The sequence below is a fragment of the Amborella trichopoda genome, chromosome 2 (genome assembly GCF_054954075.1).
Source record: "Amborella trichopoda isolate Santa Cruz 75 chromosome 2, AtrichopodaSantaCruz75HAP2 v2.0, whole genome shotgun sequence".
Taxonomy (NCBI): domain Eukaryota; kingdom Viridiplantae; phylum Streptophyta; class Magnoliopsida; order Amborellales; family Amborellaceae; genus Amborella; species Amborella trichopoda.
The window spans coordinates 67,385,431-67,400,107 of NC_142337.1; the positions used below are offsets into that span (position 1 = coordinate 67,385,431).

At 35.2% G+C, this 14,677-nt stretch overlaps 1 protein-coding gene across 1 annotated transcript; it reads right to left on the reverse strand.

The window, feature by feature from the left end:
* Positions 1–4,769: 4,769 nt before the first annotated feature.
* Positions 4,770–6,373, reverse strand: LOC18430143 (putative transcription factor At5g28040). Its single transcript, XM_006840305.4, has one exon. It carries the CDS (start codon positions 5,946–5,948, stop codon positions 4,917–4,919), a length of 1,032 nt encoding a protein of 343 aa, XP_006840368.1. The 5' UTR covers positions 5,949–6,373; the 3' UTR covers positions 4,770–4,916.
* Between the last annotated feature and the right edge of the window lie 8,304 nt (positions 6,374–14,677).

Below are 14,677 nucleotides of genomic sequence, written 5' to 3' on the forward strand. Positions count from 1 at the left end.
TTAACATCTTTCCAGTTTAAACTTTGCCAACTCATAATCGTATGTAATTTCATGTGATTGTTTATTAAGATAAAAAATAGATGAAATGTCAAATAGTTTCCAAAAAAAGTATATGCATTTCCATTTTTTTTAAGGGAAAAGTTTATATAGAGCCGAGGCTCTAAATAATCAAATTTGAGCCTACATCAAAATTTTACCAACAGTTGTTTTGATGTTCAAATATCATCAAATTGATCATCTTGATGTCAAGATGCATAGGCATTAAAAAAAAAAAAGGATAGTGTATTTTGAAACACGTTTTTGGACCGTCAATTTTCACGATTTTCAAGTTTTTATAGATCTATCGATATACATTATTTTTGAAGCTTTTGGCTCTAATTTGTTTGTTTAGAGCTTAAGCTCTATACAAACTGCACCTTTTTTTTAATCTCTCCAATTTCTCATGCATTATAATGTCAAGTTTGTGTTATTAGTAATAGAATGTTGTGGTAATCACAACTAAGGTCGCAGTTCCTTTTAAGCAGGCGAAGTAAAACCTCACCTTGGAATCGTCTCCAGAAAACATTTCAGCCATCAGAAATCTTAAGATTTTATATAGCCTAGGCCTTACGAAGAAAAATTGAAGTCTCACCTTGAAATCGTCTCCAGGAAACACTTTGGACCATGGAAATCCTTAAAATGACTAAAATTTATTCCCCTGCCAATTACAAAATTTATAATTAAAAAAATATTATAGACCTAAAAGGATCCACTGGATTGCCTAAATAATGCGTTACAGTCTACACTTTTTTTTTTTCAAAATGATCTATTTGAAAGTTTTTCAGACACCAGAGCCATATCTCTTTGGTGAATTTTGAGGAGAGACCTTTTTGTACAAACCATTGCCCTTATTCTAACCCTTTTCCAACCTTTTTCCTCAACAACATATGGTTCGGAACGGGACGAGTGTCCTTCACGAGAAAGAAAAAACTTACTCTAGCGCATAGACAATGTTTCAAAGGTTAATTCTTGGGAGTCATTTTAATTTAAGAAAAAGATTGTATACAAGGAGACCATTTACCTTAAAATTATATTGTATTGTTTGTGGATATTGTATTGTTTGTGATGGTTGGTGCTCAATCCTAGAGCATTCATTGCCATTTGTTTCAGGTGCGTCAAGGTATGCATATCTTTTATGAGTCGTTAGGTTATATGTAGAAAGTTTGTTTATTTTTAAATTTTTTAAGTTGGTTGCTAGATCGAGCGGGTCACATTCACAAAATTGAGTCTTAAAAAATACTAAGTACATTGTTTGATAGCAACCGGGAACAAGTAATCCTTTTTTTATAGAGTTCCTAAGCCCATGATCCGCGCCCCAAATTTTCTTCTAGAAAGCACTAAAAAAAAAGAAAAAATTGGAAAGCACTGGGCACCAAACAAAAAGATCTATTACAAGATATGAATTGGGTTCTCACTATTGATGTCTATCAATTATAGATACTTTTCCCACATCAAAACAATTTTTTTTGAAGGATTTTAGAGGTGCACCTTAATTCTACATTTTAAGGTGGCAACCTTATATAAACTTTTCCTATTATGTTTCCCTGAAAAGTATATTTACTCCCCTCTAAAAGGAAAATCATAGTCCGATCCATTAAAAATATACAGGTTGGATAGTGATGAACCTGGAAGGGACATATAAAACATGATTGGCAGTTATCCAATCCGGTCCATCATTCATAAGAGCCATAACCTCATCATTTTGCTGCAGATACTAATATCAGCCAACACCTCATCATTAAGCCGGAAGGTCACGAAGGTTATGAAGCTAATGCATGAATAGTAATATGATTAAAATGCGGCGGTGGCTAGGGGTATGGCTACATTCCCTGTGGTTTATAGGGTCCAAAGTGGAATCCAGGAGGAGGAATGGATGTAAATAAAGAAACTAGAATGATGTTTGGTATCAACTTTCAACTCAGCTATTTCCAACTATTGGCTTGGCTTTGACACCAAAAGACCGGCACAATGAGAATAATTTACACCCATTTTAAGGAAATCACATCTTACAACAGGCCTAATTCCAAGAACACTCAAGAGAGAGAATAACGGAAAAAATGAATATTTCAATATCTGAACTTCTAGTTCATGACTTAAGCATTACTTCTACAATGCTTTTATTTTATTTTAGAAAAAGGGAAACAGACTTCACAATTTCTGTGATGTTAGCATGTAATGCATATCATATCATAATACACAAATGACATCATTGCTATAGAGCTAACCTGAAAGCAAAGCCAATAATCCAATGGGAGCAGGAGGCACCCCAGATGCAGTGGGCGGGCTGCCTCATGAGGAATCCTAGAGAACCACATCACGCCGAAGTAGACATGGGAATCCGAGTGCAAAAAACAGTTCAACAAAAATATTCATTTATCTTAGTATAATCATATACAATACAGTATTTACATTATATTTATTTATTTGCATTATATTTTAGGGCATGTTTGGATGACAATTAATTTTATCCATGGCATTTTTTTAAAATTACCATATGTTGCATAACCTTATTTTATTAGTTGTTTGGTACGCACCTTGTCTTATGCATAATATTATTTAATATTTAATTTTTCTGGAGACTTCTAGCTATTTTTAACTATTTTTGGCTAAAATCATGTGATTTTCGGCAAATTACTTTGAATCAAGTGAAAACAATTCTTCCAAAAGATAAAATTAGATGCAAAACTTCCTCTTTTATCACGAATAACTTTATGATGGACTCAGCCAAATAATAGAGAATTCATTATCAAGATTGATTTTATTGAAGGACCCGGTTTCTACGCGGTCAAGCCCGCATATGTAGAAATGTGGGCTTCTTAATAAATCTATTTTTTAGATGGATTTTAAAACTTAATTTTTAAGGACATGTAATCTCTAACATGGAGATCATGAATATGAAAAATAAATAATTTTTAGGAAATAAAAATAATAATTCTAGTAGAAAACATTTGGACTGTTAGTTTCCATTGTTTTTAGATGGAACACCTACTTGCATCCATCTTTAAGATGGATGCTTTACACTTTCTGAACCGCATATGTAGAAATGCGATCCAGCCCGCATGAAACAATTTTCCTTTATTGAAACAATGAATTAAATTATCAGTGATATAGAGTACATCCAAAAAGGTCCCTAGCATTTGTTTACATAACTCCCTATAGTAGAGGTGGAACTCTATATTCTACTTATGAAGAATATCAGAGAAGTGCTAGAAGCCAGTAAATCACTTGCCTAAGCACCTTTTACAAAGGTAATATAGCTTGGATGCTTCCCTTATTGCTCTGGAGTGTATGGAGCTATGGACTCATGGCACAAAGAAAGCCACAGTACCTCTTTAGGAGGTGGGTGCTAGGTAGCCTAACTGTAGGAGGCTTCGAGAGGTGCTGGAGGCTTGACATCACTTGACAGGGAGCCTTCAACAAGGGTAAGCAAATCCGAATGCTTTCCTTTATTGCTCAAAACTGCATAGACTCAAGACATAAGACCCTACATTGTTTATGAGGTGGACAAGGAGACAACATACTACTATGTGGATTAGGGTCTTTTGGATTTTATGCTTAAAAAAACGAATCTCTTGCATTTGGCGGAGGAGACGAAATGAACTTCATGCCTTTCCAGCTCCCTTGGCTTCCGCTTAGTGGTAAACAAATTGGTCTGGGTGAGGGAGGTCAAGGGCTCGCACCCTTTAAGTTTGTAAAAGCCCAAATAAGCTTAGCCTTCTTTTTTTTCTCTCTTCAGACTTCTTAGTAATGAATGAAGAATCCCTAAGGTTTTCCCAACTCTGAGAGGCTTAAAGCAGGGTTATCCTCCCATCCCCTGTGTTTCCTACAATGTTCGAGTATTTCGTCATGCAGTATCAGGTTGACGTTTATTGAGGGGTTCCCAGTTGCATCATGAACAGAACAATTTCTAATGTTTAGTGTGAAGAAAAACCCCTTGATTTCTACAATGCTTCAGCTGCACAAAAAGCAGGGGTCTATCTTAAACGACATGCAATGCTAATGGGTTAGAGAACAAATTTGTGACTAGGTGATGGGGTTGAGGGTGGCGGGAATACTCTACAAAATCTGAGAGAAACTTTACCATATGCTTGTTTAACAAGGACATGCTGCAAAGTACAAAGTTCAAACTATATGTTCCGTGTAAATTGATATCTTAGTCCCATTCAAAACCCTGTAATTGACCTAATCATATATAAGGAAGAAGAAAAAATAGTGAATAAATATCAAACCCTGACAACTGAGATTATGACATGGAAAGTATGCAATATTAGTTGGCATAGAAAACCGTCACAACAAGTAACTGCTATATTGCCTTTAACTGCATTTTAACCATAAAAAAGAAATAAAGAAAGAAAAATAGTTAACAGACAACTGCAACATATCAAGGATGTCATAAAACCCACCACGGCCATCCATATTAGTAAACATTTGTGGAAGAGCCACCATATTCATCACCAACTGAATGAAAAACTTTCAATATATTTCGTTGCATCAAAAAACAGAAGAATAAAGGAATACGAAAACCATGAGTTGTGGAACTTGATCAAGAGAAAGAGCATACCATGGTAAACGGATGAACAGGATCGCTTCAATAACATGCTCAGTTTACGGGATCACAAAAAAAAAGAAAGGATATTTTTTTGAGAAACAAAAAAAAAGATGTTTACAAGCTGAAAGTAACCTCCACGCCTCCTCTCTAATTAAGAGGGCCAAAAAGGGACAACAAAGCCTGGCAAAAGCTTTTTCACATTATTCAAATAAAGGTTCGTAACAGAACAAACAGAAGGGAAAAACCGAGAGAGAGAGAATAAGAAAAATTCAACTATATATCTAGTAACCCCAAGACCTGCAAAACCCAAGAACCCCATGAAACAATTCTACTTACCAGCAGACTTGAGGGTCTCTAAAGTCGACTTGATTTGATCCTGAATCAATTCAATCCTCTTTGAATAAACCTCCAACTCCAAAATCTGCTGCTTCCTCCACCTCTCATCAACCTGTGCCCCCAGATTCAGCCCATCAAACAAACCCCCACCATTCAATGGAGGCAAATTAAACCCTAATCCAAAACCAGGGGAATGGATAGGCACATTCACTGCACACTGAAACATCTCCTTGAATAAAGGAGAAAGGCAACATCTCACTGTGTCTTCGACAATTGCCTGAATCCCATTTGGGTCTCTCACGCTTTGATCCTCTGTTCGAGGTCTTTTCAGCTTCTTCTTATCAGGAACACTCCTCTCTTCTTCTTCTACACTTTCCAAATTTTTTGAATCCACACCATAAGCCTCATGGTTACTGGGGTTCTTATTATTGACAGACCTGAAACCCCCACTCCAAATTTTCTTCGAAATCTCGAAAGCAGCCTGATCATGAGGGCTCTTGAATGAGAAGTCTTTACCTGCTCCCATTTTGTTCACTACATTTCGATACTTCTTCTTCAATCGCCGCAATTTCTCAACCAACTGGTTCTTGTTGAAATCAAGTTGCAGAGAGCTTTTGATCTGGTCATAAAAAGGAGTTAGGTCATGAAAACTACCAGTTCCTTTCTGAGAATATTCATAGAAGCCATTTAAGAGGCCTATTTCATCTTCATCGGTCCAAAGTCGCTGAAAAAGCTTTCGGGAATCATCAAAGAGCTTTTTCTCTGGCTCACTGTCATGGCAATCAACGGGGGTTTCAGGGATTTTTCTGCGTCGCTTCTTCCTCTTTGATGCAGAGAATTCTTCAGGGGTCATAAGTTTCTCAGAGCCGTTTTGTGGCATAGATGGAGGAGGAAGAGGGGGTGGGGAATCAGAATAAGAGGAGCAAGAAGGAGAGACCATGGGGGAAGAGGGGTTAGTTTTAATGGACGGATTCAGGTCTTCCTCAGATGGATTACGATCTTCATCAGAGGAAGGTGGCGCCATAATTCCAGAAAAAAGAACTGAACGAGGACTAGGGTATTCAGAAACAGAGTTAACACAATTAGGGTTTGCAAGCGGGAAGTACTAAAATTAGGATTTTGCAAGAGGGAAGTACTAAAATTAGGATTTTGCAGGACGAGAAGTAAGAAAATTAAAATTAGGATTTTGCAGGACGAGAAGTAAGAAAATTAGGGTTTTCAAGAGAAGAAAAAGAATACCCGTTTTGCAGGAGAAAGAAGAACCAAGATAGAGAGTTAGCGCTTACCAGAAGAAAATAAGTGAATTAACATTGAAATATAATTAGGGTTTCGAAGATAAACTCAGGGAGATAAAATTAGGGTTTCTGAATATAGACAAGCAAAAACTAGGGTTTTGAGAAGAAAAACAGAAACGGAATGGCTTGGGGTTTTCAGATGAGAGAGAGACTTAGGGTTTGCTGCTTTCAGTAACAAACGGTCGTCATAGACGTGTAGAGATAATCCTGAAATACCTTTCGACGCTGACCCTCTAGTCCACTATACCCTTCATTGGTTATAGAATATCCAAAATACCCTTGAACATTGAAAGTTGGGATTTTGCTTATCTTCCCTAGAAAAAATAAGACACATTAAATAGTAGAGGGACCGTGCCGCCCTTGAATGAATTGGAGAGGGACCAAACCCAACACCACAATGTTGTTTTTGTATAGTCCATTTCGCATAGAAACCAAATGGAAAGCATACTTTTTAGTTTACATGCTTCAGTCCAGTATAAGACATGAGAAAACCCACTTAGTGTCTTGTTAAATGTATACGAAGATCGATAGTCATCTCATCTTGGATCGAACAGATAATAATTTAATATTAATTTATTTTAATTAAGATATAACTTATTTAGAGTAATGTTGTTGTTTTACTCTTGATTGTCGAATTAAGATTAGGCGGACAAATGCCTCTCTACACGTATAATTTATATGTCGAGACAAATAAAGCTCACCTCACATGGAAGAAACAATTTTAAAGTCCCTCTGCACATAAGTTACATGAGCTTAGGGATTGATCATCATTCCATAGTGATCATATAGACAATAATGTCACATATTAATTGCAACCTTGCATTTTATGATATCGTTTTTAGCTCAACAACTAATCAAGATAAAAAAAAATTGTCAATCCAAAACACGTATAAAGTTCATATACATATAGGGACCATACTACGCTCGCCTTACTTGTAACCACTCATATGGCTTTTTCGAAAGGTTAAACCATAACCAAGTTGACCCACCTTTCAAATAGGCTAGATGCTCGTCCGAAGTTTGTATTAGAGCCATGGAGGTCATCTATTCTCTACCAAATAAGTGAGATTGGATTTTAGCTATCAAGCCATAAACTTGTCCACTTTTTTTTAAGGATGAGGTTTCTACAAGGCCTAGACATTATTAAAACAAAATAAAGCCTCATCTCAAATCCTCTTCCGAAAAGTACTTTCAACAACATAAATATTTATAGTGGCTCTAAAATCAAATTTCAACACCAACAATAAAATTTGAAACTCAAAAAATGATACAGATCTTATGAATATGTGAACACTTATTTTAAAAGCAATATGGATAGTCTAAATAATTTGTTACAATATACACTATTTTTAAAGCTCGAAATCCTTTTTTTTTTTTACAACCATAATGTTCAAGTTGAGACGAACGATATAAATCTTTTTCAAAACCTTGACTTGCAACTTAAGATGAGTTATGAGATGAGGATTTACTTATATTGACATCCTTTCAAACGATTTTTCTTTTCTTAATTATGCAGCTGTCAAAGAGGCTCAAGTATCGTCCTATCCAATTCAATAAAAATCATATCACACTTATTAGTCATATGATTTAGCTACATGTATCTAAGCCCCTTTCTTCTCTCATCTTACAAATGGATATTAGATCTCAAAGTTATAGGGTTGATAATCTCACTCACGGTGATCATAAATCTAAAAAATAAAGCAAATTTTGAAACTTAAAATAATATGATTGGAATTTCTTTTTGCCCAAAATTTGACCTTTTAATGGGGGGACCACTTTTCCTCATACCACCTAAAGTACCGTACAATAACGGTGCACAACATATTGTAGGGAATGCGACTACAACAGTAGCTAGAACCCAACTTTCACCGCACGCACATCACAATAATGGAAGGTGGATGATCCATGGTGCACTGCACCTCGCACGCCATGATTGGCGATTTCATGCTCCCCCATTGATTATTTGGGGCTTCTTTCGAAAGGACTAATCTAAACAGATGAAATAATAAAAATCCATCAAGCCGGCTACCAAACCCACAACTGATATATAGATGTGATCAATAAGAAATGGTAGGAATATAGTCCATAATGCCATCAACACCCTCTTTTATATTTCATCTTCTATCCACAAATTGATTATTATGTTTATCTTTTCCTTGGATAAGGAAACGACTTTGTTTCCATTTTTCACATGGCTTTTCTTTTTTTTGGTTTCCACCTTTATGCCTTCAAACGAAAAGTTCGATAGGAGCTCTTCATACCAAACTCTAAACTAGTTGCAAGCACGGTTGTAAATGCGTCTGGTCAGGTCTGGGTCAACCCTGACCTGCCCAATTAGGTCTAAATTAAACCAGGCACGTTGGGTCCGTTTTATAAATAACAAAATATAAAAAATTATTTTACATTTTTCATAGTATACCGATAATAAATTACTTTACATCTTTCATAGTATATATATAATATTATTTATATGTATTTTACATTAGGGGAATGATTTTATGCAACGGTTGTATAGTAATATAATGCAACCGTCTTAAAAAACTATGTTAAAGACATTTGTTTGACACAAATTTTTACATGTACACTCTTTTCATTATGAAGAACAATAACAAAAAAGAAAATTTTGAAAAAATGCTTTAGAAAGTTTTCATTCTAGCCCAATTAATATAAACCGTCCATTTTATTGAGATGGTTAGATATAGGCTTCGGTTGCATTTTTTTATTTTCAAAATTTTTATATAGCGTTATCATCATTAGATTAGTAATGCTAAAAAAGAAAAAAGTGATTTTGAATTTGTTAAGGCTTAGATCTTGAAATTCATCAATTGGATGGTCAAGATTCATTGTTGGATGGGTACTAATTTTGACCATATTTAGGGTACAAATTGATTTTTTTTTTTTTTTTTTGTAGGATTGATTATGGCAATGAAGAGAATGTGTGTACAAAATTGGGGTCATACAGCTGCCAAAAATGTGATTTTTTAGAGGTGTGGTTCCATTATAATACTATACAACAGTTGCATTAGATCATTTCCCTTTATATTCCTGGTTGGGTTGGCTCCGACCCATTCTTAGACCTCGGCAATGGTTTAGGCGGCTGGGTTTGGTCTGGTGGGCCCAGCCCTAAAAACCAAGAACCGGCCCGCAAAATGTGGCTTGAGGGCCGGACTCGGGCCGAGCGGCTAGGGCCCGAAGGTTGGGTCAGGGCGAGGGCCTACCCAGCCCAACCCAAGCAGGGGCATGCCTAAGCTTGGGCCATGGCTTTTTTGCTCTGATTAGGGCCAAGCTACGCTAGAGCTAGTCCTGTAAGGACTAGGGCCTAGACGGACATGGCCCTTTGCCAACCCCTCCCTACATGGGTTGAGTCAAGATCAAATGGATCCAAACCCAACCTATTGGTGCATTATCTCGGTCCAGACTCAAACCAGTTGAGTCAACCTATCAGGTCCATGAGTCAAACCGATCCATTTCCCTTCCCTAGATGGAATAAATTGTACGAAAAAACTCATCTTTTTATTGAGTGAGGGAAACTACAAATCACAATAGGGCTTGGCCGCTGGCCGAGCCAAATAACTCCGATCAGGCTCGGGCTGAGTCTGGCAAGCAAAAAAATGTTAAAAATTTTAAAAAAATACAAAATTCCCCAAAAATAAGAAAATATATTTTAAAGTAAAATTAAACAAATCCATGTCTAAATGAGACTAAAAAAGTAGTGAAAAAATAAAATTTTAAAAAATTCAAAATACTTTTCAATCTTTGCCAAATCGATAGAAAACATAAAACAACATATATATATATATATATATATATATATATATATATAATCTTTTGAATTTCTTTATTTTTTATTTTTTTTAAGATTCCCAGGTCGACCACCCAATTGGGGGATACAGATATACGTGAAACCTTGTTTCCTAATAGATGGATTGTAAAAACCCATTATTTTGCGTAACTCACGATTTTTGGTTTGAGCCAATATAGATCCTATTTTATAGGAAGGTAAAATCCCATTATCTATGGGAGATCTAGTTACAACAAGAAAAGGCGTGATTTCTATTATGGAGAGAAGCCTTTCTAACTCCTATTGGGGAGAGGAAATCTTTCTAACTCCTAAAAGATAGGAAAATATATGGGGTGTCTTGGATCTTTATAAATAGCATATTTGTAGAGAGATAAAATAATGCAAAAAAAAATTAGAGGTAAGGTTAGTTATCTAGCCTTTTTGGGTGGGTGTTTTTGAGAGAAAAATACTTTATGTTAGGGCCCTGGATGTAGGTAACTTGTCGAACGACGTAAATCTATATGTTTATGTTTTTTTATTTTTATGCACTATACTTTTTTCCTTTATTTTTGGGAAACTTTGGTTTTAATCCTCTACCATTGGTATCAGAGCCTTATGGTTGTTTAAGATCCAGCATAAGCATATCTTTGAAGATGACGGGAGGAAGTTAACTAGATATGAAATTCCTTTGAAGATGGTTGGAGGAAGTTCAACTAGAAATTCCTTTGAAGATCGCTTGAGGAAGTTCAACTAAATATGAAATTCCAAAATGCTAAAAACAAAATAGGCGAGAGCACGAGCCATAATACGAGAGCACGAGCCATAATACGAGAAATAAAACATAAACTAAAATATAAAACAATACTGCAAGAATACAAAGATTTATGTGGTTCCCCCTAAGAGGGCTACACCCAAGGGCACGGTAAACTGAATTCCACTATACCAATGAAAATTATAGTACAGATTTTGGGATATAGGGTTATTTCTATAACCCTCAACAAAATCCAGCTGAGTAAACTCTTTTAGACTCAGTCTCCCTATTGGCACCATTGTCGACTTCTCATTTCTATTTCACCGCTAAACCATTATCCATAAAGAGACCATATCCATTCCACAGTTAAACTACTGTCCAATATGAGAACCGTCCAAGAGGAGAACCTTAAGAGCAATTGAAAATTTCTTATTTTACAGGAGGCGCATCCGTGGTGTTTCTCTTTCTTTTCGTAAAAAGCCATCTTCTCTCTAAGGGAAGCATCCCGTAGGAAGTTCTCTTCTCTCTAAGGGAGGCATCCCGTAGGAAGTTCTCTACTCTCTAAAGGAGGCCTTGCCGATGCTGACGAGGCTCTGCCTCTCACTTTAGAGGAAGCTACATTTCTCATATAATAACTCAAATAGGGTACACAAATCCTCTACACTTTCATCCCATATATATAAGTTTAGAAACCCATGTTTCCTATATGGTAACTCAAATAGGACACACAAATTCTCTACGCTCTCATTCCATATATATAAGGTTTCCCATGTATATAAGCTTAGGAGTCCACATCAAATAGGAAACTCCTTATAAGTGTTACATATATCTCAATAACCAAGAGAAATATCCTAGAGTTCTAATTTTTCCATATATGTAAGGTTAGAAGTCCACACTAAATAGGAAACTCTTTATAAGTGTTACATATATCTCAAGAACCAAAAGATATATCCCAAAGTCCTAATCTTTTTTTATTCTTATTTTATTTAAGAAACTTATAATTATCAATCCCAATCCCACATAATATGAGATTTTCTTATTTTGGTGATTTTGGACCTGCTCACCATACCAACATCGAATGGATGGCTTTATGAATTCAAATAAATTCTTTCACCATTCTTCCTGAAAATACTGCTTGCCATCATATTTCTCCACCTCAAATAAAATGCTTGAATACTTTGTCATGTGGTTTTTTTCAATTGAAGGCACAACACTAGACTTGTACTGAACCATGCGCTCTGATATCACTTGTTAGGATTTAAGAACCCTCTTAAGATGCGGAAAGAGAAATCCCAAATACTGGATCCCACCAATATCGTGTACTTATCCAGCTAGTAACAAAATAGGCAAAATCACTACCTATAATACGAGAAATAAAACATGAAACACGCACGTCATAAAAACAGCATGAAACACACACGCCACATGAATGCTACAATAATACAAAATTTTACGTGGTTCACTCCAATAGGGCTACATCCCCGGGCACGGTTTGCTGAAATCCACTATAGAAAGTTACATTACAAATTTTGGGATATAGAGTTACCACTATAACATTCGACAAAACCCAGTCAAATAAATCATTTTAGACCCAATCTCCCCATCGGCACAATCATAGACCTCTCATCTCTATTCTTAGATTCTCATCTCTATTCCACAACTAAATCATTGTCTAGGAATAAACCATATTCATTTCAAAGTCTCTCATTTCTATTCATGCCCTCTCATCTCTATTCTACAACTAAACCACTATTTAGGAAGAAACCATCTTCATTCCACAATTAAACCAATGTCCACGAGGAGAACCCTGAGAGCATTCGAGACTTTCTCTCTCTAAAGGGGAAACCACCAAAACGCTTCTTTTTTCTATAAGAAACAAACCTCTCAATTTATATGAGACATATATGTGGCAATTGTCTCTGTAAGAAGCTCTTTTATCTCTGAAGGAGGCGTTTATCTCTGTAAGAAGTTTTATTATCTTTAAAGGAAGCTCCATAAAAAGCTATTCTCTCTCTAAGGGAGGCGTTTATCTTTGTAAGAAGCTTTATTCTCTCTAAATGAGCCCTTGCCGATGCTGACGAGGCCCTGCCTCTCTCTAGAAGAAGCCATATTTTCCCATATGGTGACCCAAATAGGATACACAAATTCTCTTCACTTTCATCTCATATATATATAAAAAATCAAGAGTCCACACCAAATAGAAAACCTCCTAAAAGTGTTACGTATATCTCAATAACCAAGAGACATATCTGTCTTAATCTTTTGGATTCCTATTTCTTTTATTAAACTTGTCCATTTCAATTCCAATCCCATTGGATTTCTTTATGTGGGTAATTTTGGATAATCACCATATCCAACAACTTGGACTTGCCTGTGTATGAATTACTCGGGTGAGTCTGAGCTAGCTATCTCGAGTTTTTCCTCATTAATTTTATTATACAAAAAATGTGTTTGGGCTTTTTGAGACGAACTTCAATAATTCAAACTTTTGATCTCCCTCACTCAGACCGACATACAACAACATCAAGGACTTTTGAACTATTATACATTTGAAATATAAGAGTCTCATTTGAGAGAGAGAGAGAGATTCAATATGGTTCCATCATTTTTTTCCAAGAATCGAGAGAGAGAGAGAGAGTATGATTTATTAGGGAAACTATTTTGGAGGATTAATTTGGGTCTTATCCATTTTTAGCCTAAATAAGAAAAAAATTACATTCGATTTTGGATTGACCACTAAAAGGGTTTTTTATTACTTTTTTCTCCCTTGTGTGGGTTTAGTCCCACAAGTGGTTTTGTGTCGCCCATGGCCTGAATAAGACGAAAAACAAATATTTCCCCATATTTTCCTATTCTATAATTACAAAAAAATAAAAATAAAAATAAAAAAAATCCCTGGGTGGTAGACAGACTGTCTCAAGGTCAATGTAGAACTATGGATCATTGTATATGCATTTCAATTGGAAAATGTTCCGATTGTTCTTTTCTAGTTGTCCCTCTTATTTGTGCTTATACCTCCCTAGGCAGACACCTTTTAATAGTTTAGATTGAACTATGCTCAATCCAAGGGCCAAAAATGAATCTCGTTTTTTATTTTTAAATTTTTATATAAAAATATTATTAATTTGGAATTTTGGTTTTAGATTCATTTTTATAAGTAATGCTGAATAAAAATAATAAAATATATTTTGATAAAAAAACATTGACCAAAAAAAAATTAGAGGTATTTTGGTATTTCTATTTAATTTTTTTAATAATTTTTACTAAGTTGTATCTATGAAAGTATACCTACACTCTTGTTTTTTTTTTTTCATTTCTTATTTAGTTGTATTTATGAAAATACACGTACACTTCAAATTTTAAATAGGTCTTTTATTTAAATAAAAAACAAAAAAAATACGAGATTAATTTTTGGCCATTGGATATGGTCATACAAGATGTCAACCATTGGAAGGGTGCTTATGCATTGGATATGGCCGTATAAGATTCGGCTTCCAGCATAGCGCAACATTCCTTTCACCAAGCTTGGGACCCCGGTACTGGGGTTGGCGGAGTTGAAATTTATATTTGAATAAACAACGTATTTATCCTAAAAAACCAGGATCCAACCAAAGGAGTAAAAAAAATTCCAAAAATGAAATCAAATCATAATCTTTTGAAGCTTTTCACTTATATTTTATTATCAATCATAAATTTGGATCTTGCTTTAAAATATGAAAATTATGCTTTATTAATCATAAATTTGGATCTTGCTTTAAAAATATGAAAAGATTTGGAAGGGCTTGGTCCAGGTTTGAATTTTGGATTACCTACTCCAAAAGGTCAAAAAAAGAAAAAGAAAAAATATCTTTTAAATATGTTCTTTGGTAACATTTTTCCCTTTTCACATTATTCCAACTCAAAAATCACATGTATATTGATGGGTA

What these genes read in the sequence shown, in the direction of transcription:
- LOC18430143 (XM_006840305.4), bottom strand. Translation starts at nt 5,948, where the DNA reads ATGGCGCCACCTTCCTCTGATGAAGATCGTAATCCATCTGAGGAAGAC.